The sequence below is a fragment of the Microtus pennsylvanicus genome, chromosome X (assembly GCF_037038515.1).
Source record: "Microtus pennsylvanicus isolate mMicPen1 chromosome X, mMicPen1.hap1, whole genome shotgun sequence".
Taxonomy (NCBI): Eukaryota; Metazoa; Chordata; class Mammalia; order Rodentia; family Cricetidae; genus Microtus; species Microtus pennsylvanicus.
Genome location: NC_134601.1, coordinates 120809267 through 120828321, shown reverse-complemented (window position 1 = coordinate 120828321; position 19055 = coordinate 120809267). Strand labels below are relative to the sequence as shown.

The window sequence follows — 19055 nt, the reverse complement described above, 5'->3', positions numbered from 1 at the left end:
CCTTGGTATTTGATAACTTTATTTTCTCTTCTGTACATTTTTAACTTTTTAAAAGGGCAAGAACAATGCAATCTATTATTGAAGATCAAGGCCCTGAGAAATGTCAGGGTAGGTGGGGGGGCAGACTTATACAGAGATAATCACTCGGATTCAAAGTGTTCATGCACATCTGTTGTTGGTAGGCATTGGGAGGATGGAGAGGCGACTCTCCCACCTCCCTGAGCTCTTGGAGCTCAGCAGAGCAGGAGCAGCTGCAGCCTGCACTCCCATCATGCCCTCTGCCTCATTACACAGGCTCTCTGACATTTGCCTGTGATTTAAAGAGCTGTTTCCTTAAAAATGAATGCTTATTGCTTATTTTCCCTAGTGTTTCCATAGGGCGTGTGTGCATGTGTGTGAGCTGGAGATTGAACCCAGGGATTCATACGTGCTAGGCTAGCTCCACACTACCATTCTTCCATTCAGGTGTATAACTTAGCCATTTTTTCCCAGTTTTTAGTTTGAAAAGGTATCTGTTAAGTCTGTGAAGCTGGAGTAGGCCTTGGACTCCTGAGTAACCGGAATTACAGGCTTGTGTCACCAAGCCTGGATTTTTAATGAGATGGGCCCCACATTCTCCCGCATTTGACTTGAACTAAGAAGAGCACACACCAGATTGTATATAATGAGTCCACACTGAGGCCTTGACACAGCCCATAACATGTAGGAATGGCCAAAATCCATGAAGTCTCCTTAGACTAGATAACTAGCTGGTGACTGGTGAAAATTTAGACCTTGGTGCTCTGGAAGGAAAGCAGCTGAAGTAGTAGAATGTTCCACCTTCCCTGCAACTGACTAGAGAGCATCCAAGGCCTGTTTCTATACAGCCCTCACCTGAGGATTACTTGCTTCAGTTTATATTTTAAAGGACTTTCAAATACACATACAAGGAATCGGCAACAGGATATCGGTGTCCCTAAGGTTTAAGATATTTACCATCTAACCCTACATAGGGTAGGGTGGTGGGAATTGCCAAGCCCTGCAGTCGACCAGAGGTTCACTAGATATGGGCCTTATGCCAGCTTTCTGATGCTTGGATCGCCTCCAAAATTCACGATCTAGGTACGGAACATGTGTTGCCAGCCCTGAGTGGTTCTGATGCACTCTGCAACGTGAGACTTGTTCTGTTATAGATCGCCTTTCACTCAGTCTTCCAGCTAGCTTGACAGATATGGAGGGATTCTGAGTAGATGTGGCCAACTGGGTTGTGTTGATATTATCGTTGTTTTGTTTCCCAATGACTTCCATTCTCAACACATCTATAGTTTGTCCTTCTCTCCCAAACCCCTGTCCGGACTTTCATCCGACCTAAAGATACATGGAGGAATCTGCGGCCTGTGTATGAAAACAAGAGATTTGAGAGCTCGTTAAAATGGCTCAGTGGCTAAAGGTGCAGACCACCAATTCTGACTGAGTTCAATTCCTAGAACACATATGGTAGGGGAGAACTGGCTCCATCCAGAAAGTTGTCCTCTGACCACCACACATGCACACTGTAGATAATACAAAGAAATTGATGAATGCTATAATAAAGTTTAAAAGAAAACTGTGGATTTTAGTGTACTAAGTATAGTTAGTCATGTCCCTCAACTGTGTGATCCAAAGTCATAGAATGCTGACTGGTCACTTCCTTCCCTGTTCCCATTCTCTTCCTTCTGTCTGCCTTTATGTCCCTCTTCTCTCTTGCTGTCTTCTACTCTCTCCCTCCTGCCTCCCTTGGCCCTTTCCCTATTTCCTTTTGTTCTTTATCCCTGCTTCTACTCTTCTCCTGCCTCCCTCTGCTAACCTTTGCCTCTTCCCCTCTCCAGCTGTCTCTCATTTTTTTCCCCTTATCTGATTTCATGTCTGCTTGTCCAGGGTTAAGGTTAAGACAGCAGCAGCAGCATTTCCTGTGTAAATACATTCCTGTTAATAAGCACGTTACCTGGGAACTTCTGCCTGCAGAGATTGGTATCTATGAACCCTAGCAAAGGAAGAGGGCTTTACATTGCCGGTAGTGGCCAGTGTCTTGATGGCAGGGCTACCAAGAGTAATAACGTTAGCCATAACATTTCACTGTTTATGCCACTTGGGAATACTTTTCTACCAAAGTCCTTTTCAGTATAGTCTGGGACCCTAGTGGGTGCCTAAGACTTTTCCAGAGCTTCTGAGGTCAAACGTTTTTTAATCATAGTCCTAAGATATAATTTTGCTTTTTCCATTTGTACTGATTATACAAAGCAATACCAGAGAAAACGGCTGACTCTGTGACTGGAGCCAAGGAAAGTAGTCATCGTGGTGCTTATGATGTTCATGAAAGAAGGAGAGAGAATAGTCGGATTTATTTTAGAAGATTTCTAATGATACCGCTAATTTTATTAAACCTTGATCTTTGAAGACATGTGCTTTTAATGCCTTGTGTGAGAAGATGGGGGTGTGCCCATAGAACATTTCTCCAGGGTAAGTATGTTTGACTTGGGAGCTTCCTTAGTCCCCTTTTCACTGAGCACCATTTTTATCTGGAAGACGAGCTGCAAAGGAAACTGTGCCTATGCTAACTTGGACTGTGTGGCAGACATTTTCCTGCAAGTGAATCAAGGCAGCTATAATATTAAGAAAAATATCCTACTGGTACAATGGCGAAACAAAGTGAGCCCTCCTTAATGAGACAGAGGCTATGTTAACTCTTTTAAAGCCGCCTTATGCTCTCAAATGTCATTTACTGTTCAAGGAAAATGTGCTTGCGATGCTAACGACTCTTCAAATTACAGAGCTAAGACTATTTCCTAAAGTTTACGTAGTGGGGAACCACTTATTTTCTAGATTAGAAAAATTGAGCCCATGCATTAAAATCTTCACCCCAGACGACATTCCACAAATGTGCGATTTATGGTCTCATACTGTGTAGTGTTTTACATTTTCACACACTTTCATCCATTCTTTTTCATCTGACCCTCATGCAGGCCTCTGAGTGTCTAAAACAGTTTGAAGAAGAGAAAGTGGAGATTCAAAGAGGTTAATTGTCTTAATGCACTTTACCCTTTCCTGCCCTTCCATCTGTTATCTCAAGGCCCAGAACTAAAGGCAGTACAAGTGGAGAGGAGGTAGGCAGTGTACAACCTAGCAACTAAATACTAGTGAAATAAAAGGAGATACAGAAACCAGGGAATTTTCCAGATCTCTTTGCTTTAGCATTTAAGAGGGAATGGATGGTTGAAGAAGTAAAAATAAAGACAGACTAGAGTCTGTCAATAAATGTGTCATCTGCTTTGGAGAACTCATTTTGTTTGTTTGTTTTTTGAGACAGTGTTTGTCTGAGGAATAGCCCTAGCTGGAACTAGCTCAGTGAACTAGGCTGGCCTTGAACTCTTGGAGATCCGTGTGCCTTTGCCTCCCTGGGATTAAAGGCGTGTGCCACTGCCAACCAGCTGGGGAATTCTCAAGGCATAAAGACTGGGACTTTACTGTTTACTTGGGAGAGGTGGTGTGCGTACCAGTAGTCTCTGATTCAAGAGAAATACGAATGAATGCCTTAGGAAAAGCTTAAATGAAGACCTGTTGCTGCAGCTCACCCAAGAATGATTTTTGGTCGCAGGAAATATTTGTGAGAAGAGGAAGTATATGAAAAGGGTGCTCCCAAATGGTCAAATTTGGATGTGCAAATTTGAAGAATTCCCTCATGATAAACTAGTGACGCTAGCATAGCATGTAGATAGTACTACAAGCAGGCTGATCTGGTAGAGAAGGTAGTAGGGAGCATGGCATGTGTATGAAGATGCACAATTAGAATTAAATCTAATCACTCTACTAAATTATTGGAGATGTTGGCCTCAGAGTCTGAAAAGATGATGATGCTGTATGTTATGGTTTCGATGTAAAATATTTCCTGAAAAATAACTTGTGTTAGACTCTAGCATCTAAACACCGAGGAGGAGTCGCCCCCAGAGACCACCTCATATACCATAGCTGATGCAAAAGCATGAGGATTTTATTAATTCTGTCATGACAGGGTCCCTTAGCATTCGGGAAGCCGGGAGACCTCGAATAGCTGGTACAGTCTACTTTTAAAGGGGCCACAGAAGCAAGAGGGGTTGTTCTTTGACTATTCTGATTGGCTTATTTGAAAGGGCTATTACCAATAATTGACTGGAGAGCTGTTGCCAGATCAGATGAGGTAAGAGGTCATTTTGACCCTGTTTCCCAGGGAACTGAATCAAAACATATGTATATTGGTAATTGTTCAGGAACTGAGTACGTGCGAGTGTAGCTGTTAGGTCCTTGGTTCCCAGGGGAGGAGGGGAAGCACTATGGCACAGAGGCTGAGAGGATTCAGAATTGTCAGAAATGGCTTCAGAATTGTCTTAAAGTTTTACAGTGTGTTGAAGGCCTTGGTCCCCAGCTGGCAGCAGATGAGAAGTGACTGGGTCATGAGGGTACTGACTGACCTCATCAGTGGACAAATCCACTGATGAGTTTGTAGCTGAGTGGTCTATTAGGGGCCTTGCTGGAAGAAGTTTGTCACTGGGGGAATGTGCATTTGAACAGTATATCTATTCCTTGGTCCCTTGCTGGCTGTCTCTCTGCTTCCTGGCTGCCATGATGTGAGCAGTTTTGTTCCCTAGTACATTTCTGCCATGACATACTGCCCCATCACAGGCCGAGGAATAACAGAAACAGTTGGCACAGCTCTGAAGCTGTGAGCGAAAATCAGTGCTTCCTTAGCTGCTCTCCCCAGTGCACCCATGTAACCCCAGTACTTGGGAAACTGAGGAAGAACGACTGCAAATTAGAGATCACCTTATAATCCACAAAAAACTCTTTCCTTCCTTCCTTTGATTTTGTCACAGGAATGAAGTATTAGCTAGTACACTTTAGATAATGGACAGTTTTCTGCTTGTTTTTTTTTAAACAAAACTATGTTCTGTGCCATGTGCAAGAAGTACACAGCTATAATTCTAGTTACTAAGACTGGGGCAAGAGGATCACTTGAGCTCCAAGAATTCAAAGACATCTTGGACAGCATAGTTAGACATCTTCTCAAATCTATAGACTTTGGATAACTTTATTCTGCTCTTACTTAGACATCTAGTTGATTCCTTATCTTGCATTTTTACCTGAAAAATATCCCTGTGTGTGTGTGTGTCTTGGAGAAGTATGCCTTTGTCTTCCAGATCCTTCTTCTCTTTGCCATTATTTTTGTTATTTCTCACAGCAGAATCAATCTGATTCAGATGTTCGCTATTGTTTTTTCCTTAGAAAAGTCAGAAAAATATGATGCACGTGATGTTGAAAGGCTTCAGCAAGATGATAACTGGGTTGAAAGTTACTTGTTTTGGAGACACAATGTTGTGGATGAAACCCTGAAGATGCTTGATGAGAGTTTCCAGTGGAGGAAAGAATTTTCTGTCAATGGTAAGCTGTTGGACTTCACCTTGACAGGGTAACACCATCTATACAAATGTTACTGTTAGACACTTGTCTGTATTTTCACACATCCCTAGCCGTCATTATAAACACTAGAATATTACCCTTAGGGGCCTAATTGTACTTTCAAACGGACAGTGTGTGACAAAATCTTAGAAGGAAAGTCAGTCATAAGAAAATCAGATCACAATTATCAAGTCACGCATTGTCACGAAAAGCATGGTTGCCTAATTTGTGTTTGGTTCGATTCCATTAACCAATGGAGAAATAAGAAGATATTGCTGTCCTGTTTTGCTTTCTCAGTTGTTGCCCGTGCTTGTGAATGTTGTGTAACCTACTGGGGAGCCCAGAAAAGCAAGCTTATCCCCAAGGATTCCCTGTGGCAGACTTCTCTAAACACTTGCACTAGGTCGAAATCTGTCATCAAAGTGTGTGTTAGAAATCTTAGAGGGAATTTTACAGTCGTTTGCAGATGTGGGAAGAACGCTGCCAGAATGTTTACCTATTGTGTCCCTGTAAGACTGTTGTAGTTGGAGTGGCAGGGTTGCTTCCCCGGCACCCAGCTGCCCCCACGGCTAGCTTTACCCAAAATAATTACACGGAAACTATATTCTTTTAAACACCGCTTGGCCCATTTCTATCTAGCCTTTTCTCGGCTAACTCTCGCACCTGGACTAGCCCATTTCTTATAATCTGTGTAGCCCATGAGCTGGCTTACCAGGAATGATCTTAACCTGCGTCTGCCTGGAGTGGGAGAATCATGGCGACTCCTGACTTAGCTTCTTTCTCCCAGCCTTCTGTTCTGTTTACTCCACCTACCTATGTTTTAACCTATGAGGGCCAAGCAGTTTCTTTATTGCTTAACCAATGAAATCAACAGATTGATATATGACACTCGCACATAAGACGTTAGCAAGAATAAGTAGACATAATTGGCCATTTCAGCTACCTGGACAGCATTACCTGTCCTAGACGACTGTGGCTCTGGAGTGACTGAGTCTAAAGACTTAACACAAAGTAGGGCTAATTCCCTCCCCCATTCTTTATATTAGAGTCCACAAGAAAGAGCATACCGAAAATAGAAGAAGTAAAATGGTGGGAAATGTAAACACTCTAGTAAGTTTAAACGAAAAAACGTGTATTCGTCAAAAATGGAGCACATAGCTGCAATTTCTAAGTTTTTGCTCATTGAGAATGTCATACTAAATGCAACAATGCATATATTCTTGCACAGGTTCCTAGTTCCTGGTGACATAGAGCAAAGATATGAACTAGGCAGAGGGAATGAGAGAGAAACGTGGAAAGTTCTCTGGGAAGTGCTGGCAAAGGAAACGATCGTCTTCCATGCGCTGCCTTGTCACCTTGGTCCTCAGCCTCCCTTAGACACTAGTTAGGTCTGTTGTTTGTTTTTCCTGCTAAAGAAGTTTAGGTTTTTTCTTGAATTATTTCCCACCTGCTCTAGAACATTAGAGTTCACTGTATGTATATAAAACTTTGTAGAAAAACACCATCTTGGGGGTGGGCAGATAGCACTGTAGGTAAACTACCTGTTGTACAAGCATGGCTAGGTTGAGATCCCTAGCACTCCCTTCAAAAGCTAGGCATGGCAAGATGCATGGGTAATTGGAGTGCTGGGCATGGAGGGTGGGGCAAAGCCAGTATTCCAGGGGGCTTTGCTGGCCAGCTAGTATAATATAACCACATTGGTTCATCAAGCTCTAAATTCAGTGAGAAACTCTCTCATGAACTTATGGTGAGAGCGGTAGAGGAAACCAACCCACATTAGTGCCTGGTCTCTATACACACACCCACGGGGAGGGGACTAGAGAGGAAGAGAGAAAACACAGAGAAAAGTCGCATCTTGCTAGACTAAATAGTGATATTTGTCCCCTTCAAATTCCAAGGTCCTGTGAATATTATTAGTACAATATTACTAATGTATTTTTTGTTTGTTTAAGAGGAACCTAGGAATGGAATCTATGACCTTGTGTGTGTTAAGCACGTACCCTCCTACCACTGGATTACACTCAGACCCACCTCACCCCCGGTGTTAAATCAAATGGTCTCATAGTGTTAACATGTGTTGATAAGTCAAATCATGGCTTGAAAGCTGACCAGAATCTGCAGATACCCATCAAAATAAGTTTTTTCCTGTTCTTTCCAGCATCTATAAATCTTGTGTCAGTTTTTCTCAGCAGGAAATAGCTTTTGTGTTACCAGCCACTCTTTCTAATTTTTGAATAAGTTGTGTTTTAGTCAAGATTTAAGTAAGTTGTGTCTTGTTCAAGTTTGAGTGATCGTAGAACTACTGTGTACCGTTCCCTTGACAGTGTGAGTTTTCTTTTAGGTACATAGGTTACTGTTACTGATCAGAGTTTACCACTTTCCAGATCTTAGCGAATCCTCTATTCCAAGGTGGTTATTAGAACTTGGTGGTATTTATCTCCATGGTTATGACAAAGAAGGAAACAAATTACGTAAGTATATTCAGTTCATACCCTAGTGTTTTAAGATTTTGAAATGTGTGTCTGTGTCTCAATTAATAATCACAGAACTTTTCTATATGTCTATGCAACAAATTTCCTGCAACTAGAGGTGTGTGGCCTTCTTTACCCCTGTCAAATAATATCAAGGCATAGTTTGCATTATCATAAACTAGGCATAAACACAAGTGCTGTTTCTTACTTATCTAGTTCTGTGATAGCACTGAGAAGACCTCATGACCAAGGCAACTTAATCAAAGTGTTTATTTAGGGCTTATGGTTTCAGAGGGTTAGAGTCCACCACGACCATCATGATGGGGAGGATGGTAGCAGGCAGGCAGGCACTCGAGCAGTGGTAACATAGCCAGCATCATATCAGTTAGTCATTGTCTTCCTCCTCGTTGGTAGCACTTCACCTAGTATGTATTTTTATGGAGAATCTTTTGATAGTTGCTAAATATGCAAAATGGCCTTTCGGTCTCTCCTGGTCTCCTCTTAGCTTTTTCTGAAATCTGTGTGGCAATAGGAAGAACAGCAGTCATCTGCTGTCCACATGACTTTCTTCTTCTTTCTTCCACTCACCCCAGCCTAGCCCGATGTGGTACTAAGGCTGGGAGAGCCTGCATGTGCATCTTGCTTGTCTTTTCTTCAGCTGTGAGTTACACTATATTTTGACAGTACAGTGCACTTTCCTCGTATCCCTGCTTCTTCTTTTGCCATTTTCTTTTCTTAGAGCTCTTTCGTGGTTTGCTCCTGAAACGTGTTTTGCAGAGCCTGTCTTGTTCATGGTTTCTTTTACTTTGCAGCTGATATTGTCCCATGGGGTCATCTCAGATACATCAGCTTTAGCAGCCTCCCAATTCACAGTGCAGGTCCCGTGCAACTCCCAAGCTACTTGCACATACCCAGCTGCCTGCCACCTGCTGTCCCTTGACTGTGACTGTGAGCCACCTTCATCATGGTCAACAACTCACCCTCATGTCCTGCCACTCATGTTCCTTCTGGATTGTCAGCTCTGGCCCATTTCTTGGCTCTCCCTGTAATTTAGCTTCATTTTGGTTTCTGTTTTATCTTCACCAGCCACTTCCTCAGTTTAGTCCTGCCTAGCCTGTTCCGTTATTGTCAGTTCCTTCCCAGGTTATGACGAGATAGATTACCTCCCTGGCCTCTTTTCCACTCCAACCTTTATAGCACTGCCAAGCTAGGTTTTGAAATAGGAAAACCAAAACGGAGCTAAAACTTCAGAGTCATCTAGCCATCTCCTGCTTCTGCTCTGCTTCTCTTCTCCCCGTCCCATTTCACCTGAAGCTTTTGCATGTTCCACTCCCCTGCACGGCACTCCCCAGGCCCCCCTCCTGCCTGTGTGTGTGTCCAGTCCCCTGCACGGCACTCCCCCGGGCCTCCCTCTTGCCTGTCTGTGTGTCCACTCCCCTGCACGGCACTCCCCAGGCCTCCCTCCTGCCTGTGGGTCTGTTCTGGGTGGAACATGTTTTCTAGCATTTGATCAGACCAGTGGCTTTTTTCTTAAGTAAGCATAGAGAAGAGCACTTCTGGGTTATTACAAAGTGGTGTTTGGTCACCTGCATTTTCTCTTCACCTCACTTAAAAGTGACATCTGTTTATTTCGTAAAATAGCCTCTCTGTTACTCTGTAATTTAAAGGTCCCAAATGTAACTATTTTCCTTGTAAGGAGGCAAGAGATGTATTTTATTCAAAACAAGATGAATTTTAAATGGAAGAACATGCCAAAGGAAGGATATATATCCAATAAAATGCTACAGATAATATGCTTATTTTTTTTATCTGCTGTTTTGCTTAAAGTCTGGATCAGAGTGAAGTATCATATAAAAGACCAGAAAACCATAATGGACAAAAAGAAGCTCATAGCGTTCTGGTTGGAACGATATGCCAAGAGAGAAAATGGGAAGCCTATCACGGTGATGTTTGACATGTCAGAAACTGGACTCAATAGCATAGTAAGCATTCTTCATTAATCTTAAATTGTGCCTTGTTCTGGTTTCCTCTGTTTTCCCTGTATTCTTGCCATCCAAATAATGTTGTAATAAAGCTAGCAGAATCCAAAAGGATTATTTTCCCCCTTGCATTCTATGTGAAGCCAAATGTGGAATAGGGTTTGCCGAGAATTCAATTTGCTTCAGTATTTGGTATGGGTACTATGTTTCCTAACAATGGTCCATGTCTGTTGTGAAAGGCGAAGAGGTAAGACATGGAGGCCAGTAGGACATGGGTCATCATGATGAACACTGAACTTTGTGACCATGCTAATATGCCCCAGCACCAACCACCGTGCCTGGCACAGAATAACATAGTCACTAAGTACTGAATACGTACATGAGCACTGTGATCTTATATTTCTTTTATTTCTGCCTTGTCTTAAAGGTACAAGATGTTCATGTGGGTGTCCCTCATGTAACACGCTGTGCTTTTGTCAGGCACTTGTGTATACATCTTGAATGTTTTTATTTGTTCATTTTATTTAGTAATCTTGGGGATTTTACCAGCCTTAAAACTTAGTTAAATCACTAGTTACAATAAGAATACATTATCCTATGTATATCAATGGCTATAGCTACTTGTGAAGCTGAGGTATAAAGATCATTTAAACCTAGGAATTCAAGGATAGCTTGGACAGCACCATGAGACTGTCTCAAAAAATAATGAGTAGGAAAAAGTCTAGATGGCCAACATGACACAATGGTAAATTATGTTATACCTAATTGATAAGGTATACGTACTTATCAATTAATACTTTAATAATATTGGTGAATACTTGTTTAAGATCAAAAGAACTATTTTATTTTATTTCAGTATGTGTGTTGGTGTGTAACCCAAAATAGTGATGTCTTAGATTTAAACAAGAACAGAACCAGAGTAGAGAGAACAAATCAAAAGAGCTTTTGGAGAGGGAAGTGGCAGAATGTTTTCTCACATTAAGAATGCAATTCCCTGCAGTTTTAAAAAATGTAATTTCCATTGAGTGGATTTTAAGTTACAAAGTAAAACGTTTTATGTTCTAAATGAAACTAAAATTACTTAGATAAGATAACATTCAATAAAGATAGACTATGATTCTGTTGTTCTTTAGGTACCAAAGTCGCCTATTTATTACCTCATAACCATGAACAGTGTATGTTAATGTTTTCTGTTACCCAATATAGTGTTGACAGTAGCCTTTGACCTTCCTTGCTAAAAGAATGAAATCACTTAAAATCATACAAATAGCTAAACTTTAAATAATCAGCATTTTAGGAGAAATATAGCCATTCTCAGCAGTTGAACTAGAAAGAAAAATCTTGCATGCATCATCAGAGGATGAACACTTCACATAAGGGCACCATTCTGAAAAGCACCCTGAGAGATTATAAAACAGGCTGTTTCATGGAGCTGTGTTATGTGGTGCCCAGTGTAGACACACACCGCTGACATCAAGTCTCCTAAGATTAGCAGTAACTTAAGCTTTTATGAACAAGGACATTCAACTGAATAAATGATAGCAATGACTACTAAATGAAGACTAACTAGTAAGAGTATCTGAGAGTGGTCATGCTTGCTTTTAAAGTAGGTAACCAAAATTTTGTTCAGCTAGTTTTTTAAGCCCTTTCTCTGAGTCTTTATATAGATTTTTGAAACTATGTCCAGTGGATATAATGATTATTTCGAAAGGTATTTATTGTATACTAGGGCTTTTCCCATATTAAATAGTTATGGCTGAGGATGCTTACTTTCAGTTTACTGTAATTAAAGGTGCCACAACTCATATGCTAGGAATGACTTTGTAGCTTGTCCCATCCAGAATAACCAGCTCTTTAGTAGCTGTCCTGGATTTCAGCTTGTCTGCTTAACTCTTCAAATTAGCAGTGTTTATAAGGTGGCCGAGCAGGATTAATGAAACAGCCTGCTAGCATGGAATAATATGGGGGAAATGAAACATGAAAAATATCCCTAATGACCTAATTTCCTGTTGGTGCATGTGAAGCAGGAGAACTAACCAGACAGCTGCTTAATACAGTCTCCTAACAATTGGAATGAATGAACAGCACTTGATTATAAACTTAAAAAAAAAACAACAAAAACAAAAGTAATCTGAGTCCTCTTAAATCAAAAGTGAACAGGCAGGTCTGATCAGTGGGATCTTGGGTAAAATATTAATACCGTATTCTTGTTGAAACTCTTCTAAGGTAAAAATTAGATTTAGAAAGTAAATACTTAACCATAACGTATATATGTATAGCTACAAATGAATGCATATATGTTTTTCCAGTTAATCAGGTTATAAACTGTATACCCTTTTTAATAATTCTTTAGTTGTTAACTAGAATTTTAGAGTCTCTGTGGGGATAACTTTTACCTACCCTATAGCTCTTGTAGCCTGAAGCATAAAACTAGTGTGAAGTAATACACATAATTTTTAAAATACCAGTAAGTGTCTAGCTTCTTCAACTCAATTTCAGAGCCAGTCCTTAGCTTAATGATCTAAAACCTTAACCCTTGGGTCTATAGATATTTATAATGGCTTGTCTTTTAAGAACAATAGTCATCTCATTTGTATTGAATAATTTATCACCTTTAGAAATCTGTAATTTGAAGTTCTCTAATTTGAAGTTCTAAAGTCTCAGATCTTTAATCTTTATTTTAGGACATGGACTTTGTACGCTTTATCATCAACTGCTTTAAGGTATATTACCCCAAATACCTCTGTAAGTAACTTACTCCTTTATAAAAATATATCATGTTGAAATTATAGATGATGTCCAAAAATTATAAAGCTTTCTATTGTAGAGTTTCCTACTTAGAACATTGTTTGCTAATGAAACACTTTAAATGTATTCCTAGGTAGACCTGTAAATCCTTATCATTGTAGACAATTTTTTGAAGTCTTTTCCTTTACAGTTACTTGTACAAGTGGCATTCTAAACACCAAAATATTCCATAACTTCTAACACACAGCTGTGTGCAATTGTATATTCATTTGCAACATGAGCCCGTTTTTCTTGATCTTTGTCTAAAATTATATTTATTATATGGCACTTGCTGCTTGCAAAAGCAGATTAGGAGTACTGATAAGGTACATTTTACATTAAATAAATGCAGGATGTTACTACTTGCTGTTTTCAAATTGGCACTAGGAAAATACTGAATAAGAATGCACTACATTTGACTCTGGTATTTAGAGAGCTTCATCGTCTTTTGTTTCCTTCTGGTGGTGGAGATTGGAGCCAGGGCTTTATATGTGCCAGGCAAGTGTTTTACCACTGAACTAACATCCTCCGCCTTGTTTAGTTCGTTTTTAGTGGTAATTCTCCCATTAATGATACAAATGATGGACTCCTAAGTCTTATGTGCACATTTTTCATCTGTTGGATTTATGTAATGGCTTTGCCATGGGGAAAATAAGCGGCCAAGCAACATAAACAGTCAAATATATTCAACTCCAGTTCAGTAAAATTGAAAGGGCAGGAGAGGCAAAAAGGATATCAAAATGGCAATTTACAAAACTGCCTGCACATATTCCTGAGAGATACCACAATTTGGGTCTCTTGGGTAACCCAAACCATAATGGATGTCTAGAATCAGCACCACCTACAACCCTATACTGCATTCTCTTTGGAGACTGTGAATGTTCATCAAGAAAATGACTGTGCCCAGGTTGGGAAACTTGAACGATCTATTACTCCTTGGGTATCTGCCATGTATCCTGACTCAGTAAGTTTTGCTGAGCAGTGAGAGTACCAATGGGTACTCTAGAATTACTACTTCATGAACTTGCTTCTTTTATGGACAAAACAAAACTGAAATGTTTGTTTATTCGGGTATCTAAAGGATGTGGTGAGCCATGCAGAAATAATACTAATATAAGTATTACATTATAAAATATACTCCATCTTCTAAAATACGTGTTGTCTGAAATAAATAAAAGCATTTGTGATGAGACACTGAGAAAAAATATAACTGTAGGTATTTATCAAATATGTCCAGGAGTATTTTGAAAGGGCTGTTTATGGGTTCATATAAAAGTGAACGGGAATATTTATTGTTCATTTCTGTTAACTATAGATTGTGTCCGTGTTCTACCAAAATAATGTGGTTTTGCAGACATTTGGTTTTATGGGCTCTTAAACTGATAGTTCTTCAAAACCTGCCATGAACTATTACACCTTAATTATAACCCCACTGAGTAAGAGACCTACTGAGCACCAGGCTACCTCTCGCTGATGCCATATTCTTTCTGTGCACTTTACTTTGTGCTAGTTTCGTGCCACCTTCTCTGGGAGTCTCTGCTCAGAGTAGAAGGAAATTACATATTTGGTTCATCTGGAATAGAAGAACGAATTGGCTATCACAAATCTCCTTTGTGGTTACTGATTTTTTTTCCCCTCAATGGTGTTGATGATGCTACTTAAGAGCCTCAGTTCCGTATGTAAAATAACAGTTCTGTGTACTTCGGAAGTGCTGGCTTCCTGGGCTCATAGCGTTTAAGAAAAAATAGTTTCTGTTTCTTAGAACCAGAAGAAAGGAGCAGCTCTGTGACTAGTTTAAGGGTGTAATCTCAAGGATATTATAAGGGAAGCCATAAATTAGGCATGTAAATATTGTTAAACTGCAGTTGCTTTCAACACTGATCTGACATGCCACACGTATGTCCCCTTAACTGTTCTGTGTACTTTTGTTCAAGCAGCAACATCAGCAAATGAACAGAGGAATGCTTTGTTTGCCAAAGAACAATGACAGTGCATTATCGGGACCCCTCCCCATTGTGAGTTGCTGGTCAGTCCCAGCACCACCCATATGTCCTTGAATTAAAACTTGGCCAATCAGCTCCATTTTCCCTCACACGGTTTTTTTTTCTAGATAAGGTCAAACTGGTGGAGTAATGTAAACGTACTAAGTTGAACTGAGTGATTTTTTTTTCGTCTTTCAGCAAAAATAGTGATCTTTGATATGCCTTGGATAATGAATGGTGAGTATATTACTTGTGTTTTCCCACGGCATCTCGGTTTTCTTTTGTCTTACTTGGCCAGTTCAGCCATGTTTATACAGCTGTTTAGGAAAATATGTGTATTATACTTCTGTACTCTTAAGAGGCTACAGCCGAAGTACTGAAAGATTGCTTTTAAACAAACAGGGCTGACATTCTCGTCTGAGACACTGAGAGTTTTCCCACTAGTCTTCTCTAAAACCAGCCTCAAGATAATGTGCCATTTAGGCAAAACAATGACAAGAAGCCTTGTTCTGTTTCCCACACATAGGGTATCTAATAAAACATGCGTTGGCTAGCTTTTCTCTTGGGCTTTCAAGTGTTGAGGAACAAGGTGGGAGGAATCTGAGTCACTCTAAATCACTGGAGTCACTTAGCCCTTTTTGACAGTCATAATTTTCCTCTGAGCGATTTGAAAGGGAGTGCTGCTACTTCAACGTTCTGTTTTCATTGGTATTGCACGCACAGCAAACAGGAGGGTCACGCTACGAACTGAAATTCGGTTCTGTGAAAACTTCTTGACTGTTAAACCTTTTAATACTGGTTTTAATAAAGAAACACTTAGTAAAATGTGAAATCAAAAACCAGAGGTCACTACTGACTTTATGGAATTAAAAAATAATTTTAGCGATGAAATTAGAAAACTAGATGAAACTGATAAATTATTAGAAAGACATAGACTACTCAAACTGGCTCAAAAATAATCAGAAGTAGTAGCCAACGACCCCCCAAAAAATCCCACAAAGAAACATTCAGGTTCTGGTGGCTTTTCTGGCAGATTCTATGAAACAGTTAAAGAATTTACCCTGATCCTTTGTAAACAGTTCTAAAAATTGTCCACAAAAGACTGCTTGTAACTCATTTATGAGTAAGTACAGGCCTGACACCAAACATCAGATGAAAAGAAAACTACAAACTGCAACCCCTTACACCTAGAGATGCACCGGCCCTCTGAAGGTCCTATGGCTAGGGGTGTGGACTAGCCTGTGTGAAGCCCCACCCCTAGTGCTACAGAAGGCCATAGCTAACCAACTGTAGCCAAAGCAATATAAAAAAACATTATAGGCTACAGAGATGCCTCACTCAGTTGGCAAAGTGCTTGGGAACTGAGTTTAATCCCCCAAGAACCTGTGCAAAGAAGCTAGTCGTAGGAGTAGCATGTGCCTATAACCTTAGCATTGGGAGTGAGAGGTGAGGGTACCAACAGGCAGAACTCTAGGGCTGTATGGCTAGACAGTCTGATCTAATTCATGAGCTCAGGCTGGGGAGATCCTGTCTCAAAAAAACAGTGCAGATAACTCTAGAGGAATGATCCCTAAAATTGTCTTATGGCTCCCAGATGCATGCATATGCATGTATACACACACACACACACACACACACACACACACACCCCAAAAAGCATTACAAACCATGACAAAACAGGAGTTGTCTTAAGAATGAAAAGTCGGTCCAACTGGGAAAATCAGTGTAATACACCATATTAATAAAATGAAAAAATGACAAAAATCTAATACCATTTCATAAAATGCTTTAAAAAGTAGGACCAGAAAGTGCTGTTGAAACAGTTGATTTTAAAAGGATCCTAGCAGTTCATAGAAAGCTACCTTCCACAAACTCAAAAAGTTCCCCAAATGCCTCTTATGTCCCATCATTCACTATGACTGCTAGAACCACTGAAAGCAAGGATGCTCACTTTTGTGATTTATTGTAAGGAACGGATTCAGAGAGACATGTGTGCTGCTCATCCTGAGGCTGACAGAAAGATCTGTTTCACATTTGCCAACCAAGGAAATTCTTTGAAGCCTTTGTGCCTTGGTGCTCAGAAATTGTCTTGGAGCTCCATTATGAGGGCATGATTGATTTTGCCTGTGGTTAGTCACTTCATGGCCCACTGCCCCTACCTTAAATCACATGTTGATTTTCCAAGTCCCAACCTAAATCCAAAATCCTGCTGTTCTCACTAAGGCCCCCAGACTAAAAAAAGACAATCCTACCAAATAAGAAGGCTACCTCCCAGAAGCTGGGAGCAAAGGCCAGACCTCTCTTTAGGTAAGGGTAATTTTTAACTGCACAGAACAGAGGGTTTTGGCATTTATGATAACCCACGGCTAGAATCATTTGGGAATTATTTCAATAAAGCTGGCATAAAAAAAAAAACAGAGTTAACACTTCATTTAATTTCAATAGCATGACTGTAATCCTGACAAGTCACAAGCTGTTTTAAATTGAAAAGGAAATTTTAAATAGTAGTTGAACAAAAGCTTAAATCATAGTGAACCAGAATTAACAAAAACCATGATTTTCTAAAGCACACTTTAATGTTTTTATTATTCCCCCCCCCCCCCCTTTTCTACTATCACGTTTGCACATGCACTGTAGCATTCTGCTTTCAGCTTTTTCCAAATGGGTTAAATCTCCCAACAGAAATATTTTACAAACTGAGTATAAAACAAAGGGCATGGCACGGGACAGAAGTGGAACTGTCAACGAGCTGTGCCTGCGAGTAGTTTCTTCTCAGCGTCTTGCTCGTGGTTATATAAACGGTGAGGCCTGGGAAAAATGCAGAGTATTGAGTCAGGAAGGAAGCTGGTTCTGGCGCACACCCATAATGAGCAGGGCCTCTTCCTCCTGTTTTTGCCTCTTCCTTTGAAGAGAGTTTTCAAATTGAGGGTTTATCAGAAGAAGCACAGAGTAAAAGATCCTTCACGACATCATGCAATTCCTTCCTGAACCACCGAGCAGTTTGGTCCATTGTCTCAGAGTCATAGCTGATGAGAGGCCACACTGATAGATGTGGTCAGAGGTCAAAGCCCTGAAAAGCTGTTCAGTGAGCATCAGGGGAATTGAGTCTTCCTGAATCCCCATGGGACATTTGCAACCTGTGAGGGCTGTGCCTACCGTAAAGCCTCCCCCTGGAATTATGATGGTACGTGTCCTTGCCTCAGAAGAAACACATTAACAGCTCCTCGTTCAAACTGGTTCCAAGAGATGTGGGTTGGGACATAGAATGAAGTGCTTGACGAAGCAGGTAAACTTCTGTGACTTGATTGTTTTTTCCTCAGCTGCTTTCAAAATTGTGAAAAGCTGGCTTGGCCCCGAAGCAGTAAGTTTGTTGAAGTTTACAAGTAAAAATGAAATCCAGGAGTATGTCAGTGTGGAATACCTGCCTCCCCACATGGGTGGGACAGTAAGTACAGTCCTTGACACTTACAGAATAACACTAACCAATGGCACTCTACAGTATGTACTCAAAAGGAAAAGGCCGTGCTTTTTAAAATGTTTTTGTTTATTCTTCTCTCATACAATACATTCCAACCATAGCTATGGGCTGTGTTCTGGTGGCCTCAACACTTCTGGCTCCTATAGCCCTTCCTCCCCTCTTACACAGGGTTCCCAATATTTGGTTTGGCTGTGGATCTCTTCATCTACTCACATCAGCTCCCAGAGGAAGCCTCTCTGATGGCAACTGAGCTAGGCACTGATCTATGAGTGTGACAGAATATTATTAGAAATCATTTCATTGACTGTTTTCCATTCGTGTTTCAGTCTGTCTATCCTAGGTCCTTGGGCTATCCAGCCTTCAGTTCCTGGTCATCCTGGCAGTATTGGGCATGGGCTCCCTTTCATGGTGTAGGCCTCAAATTAGACCAGTCATTGGTTGGCCACTCCCACAAGTTCTGCACCACCGTTGTCCCAGCACATCTTGCCGGTAGTGCAGGCTATAGGTCGAAGGTTTTGTGGCTGGGTTAGGGTCACAGTCCCACCACTAGAAGTCTTGCCTTGTTTAGGAGGATGGCTGGTTCAGGCTCCAGAGACTCCTTTACTAGGGGTCCTCGATATGGTCACCCTTATAGATTCCAGGGAGTTTCCACTGCACTGTTTCCCATCAGGCCCCAGATGCCCTACAAGTCCAGTTGTCTCTCCCCATACTTTCTCCATCCCCCCACCTGATCCCTCCTGTTCGCATCCCCACCTGCCCCCAGGCTGCCTGCGAAATCTATTCTATTTCCCCTTCCCAGGGAGATCCTTGCCATATCTTAATGCCCAAGGAAGGATCACTGATAGCCCCCCAAAAGGATGCAATGGTGTAAATACTTATGTTTCAAAGTTCACTAACTTTTCTGAATAGC

General features: G+C 40.9%; 1 protein-coding gene across 2 annotated transcripts in view; it reads left to right on the top strand.

The window, feature by feature from the left end:
* Mospd2 (motile sperm domain containing 2) overlaps nucleotides 1-19055 on the top strand; it is a 41829-nt gene that overhangs the window by 8394 nt on the left and 14380 nt on the right. For both annotated transcript variants that reach the window (XM_075957022.1, XM_075957023.1), the window contains exons 3-8: nucleotides 5275-5430; nucleotides 7833-7919; nucleotides 9747-9901; nucleotides 12583-12643; nucleotides 14866-14904; nucleotides 17988-18112. In XM_075957022.1, coding sequence (XP_075813137.1) covers nucleotides 5275-5430; nucleotides 7833-7919; nucleotides 9747-9901; nucleotides 12583-12643; nucleotides 14866-14904; nucleotides 17988-18112 — 623 coding nt within the window. The remainder of the gene's footprint in view (nucleotides 1-5274; nucleotides 5431-7832; nucleotides 7920-9746; nucleotides 9902-12582; nucleotides 12644-14865; nucleotides 14905-17987; nucleotides 18113-19055) is intronic.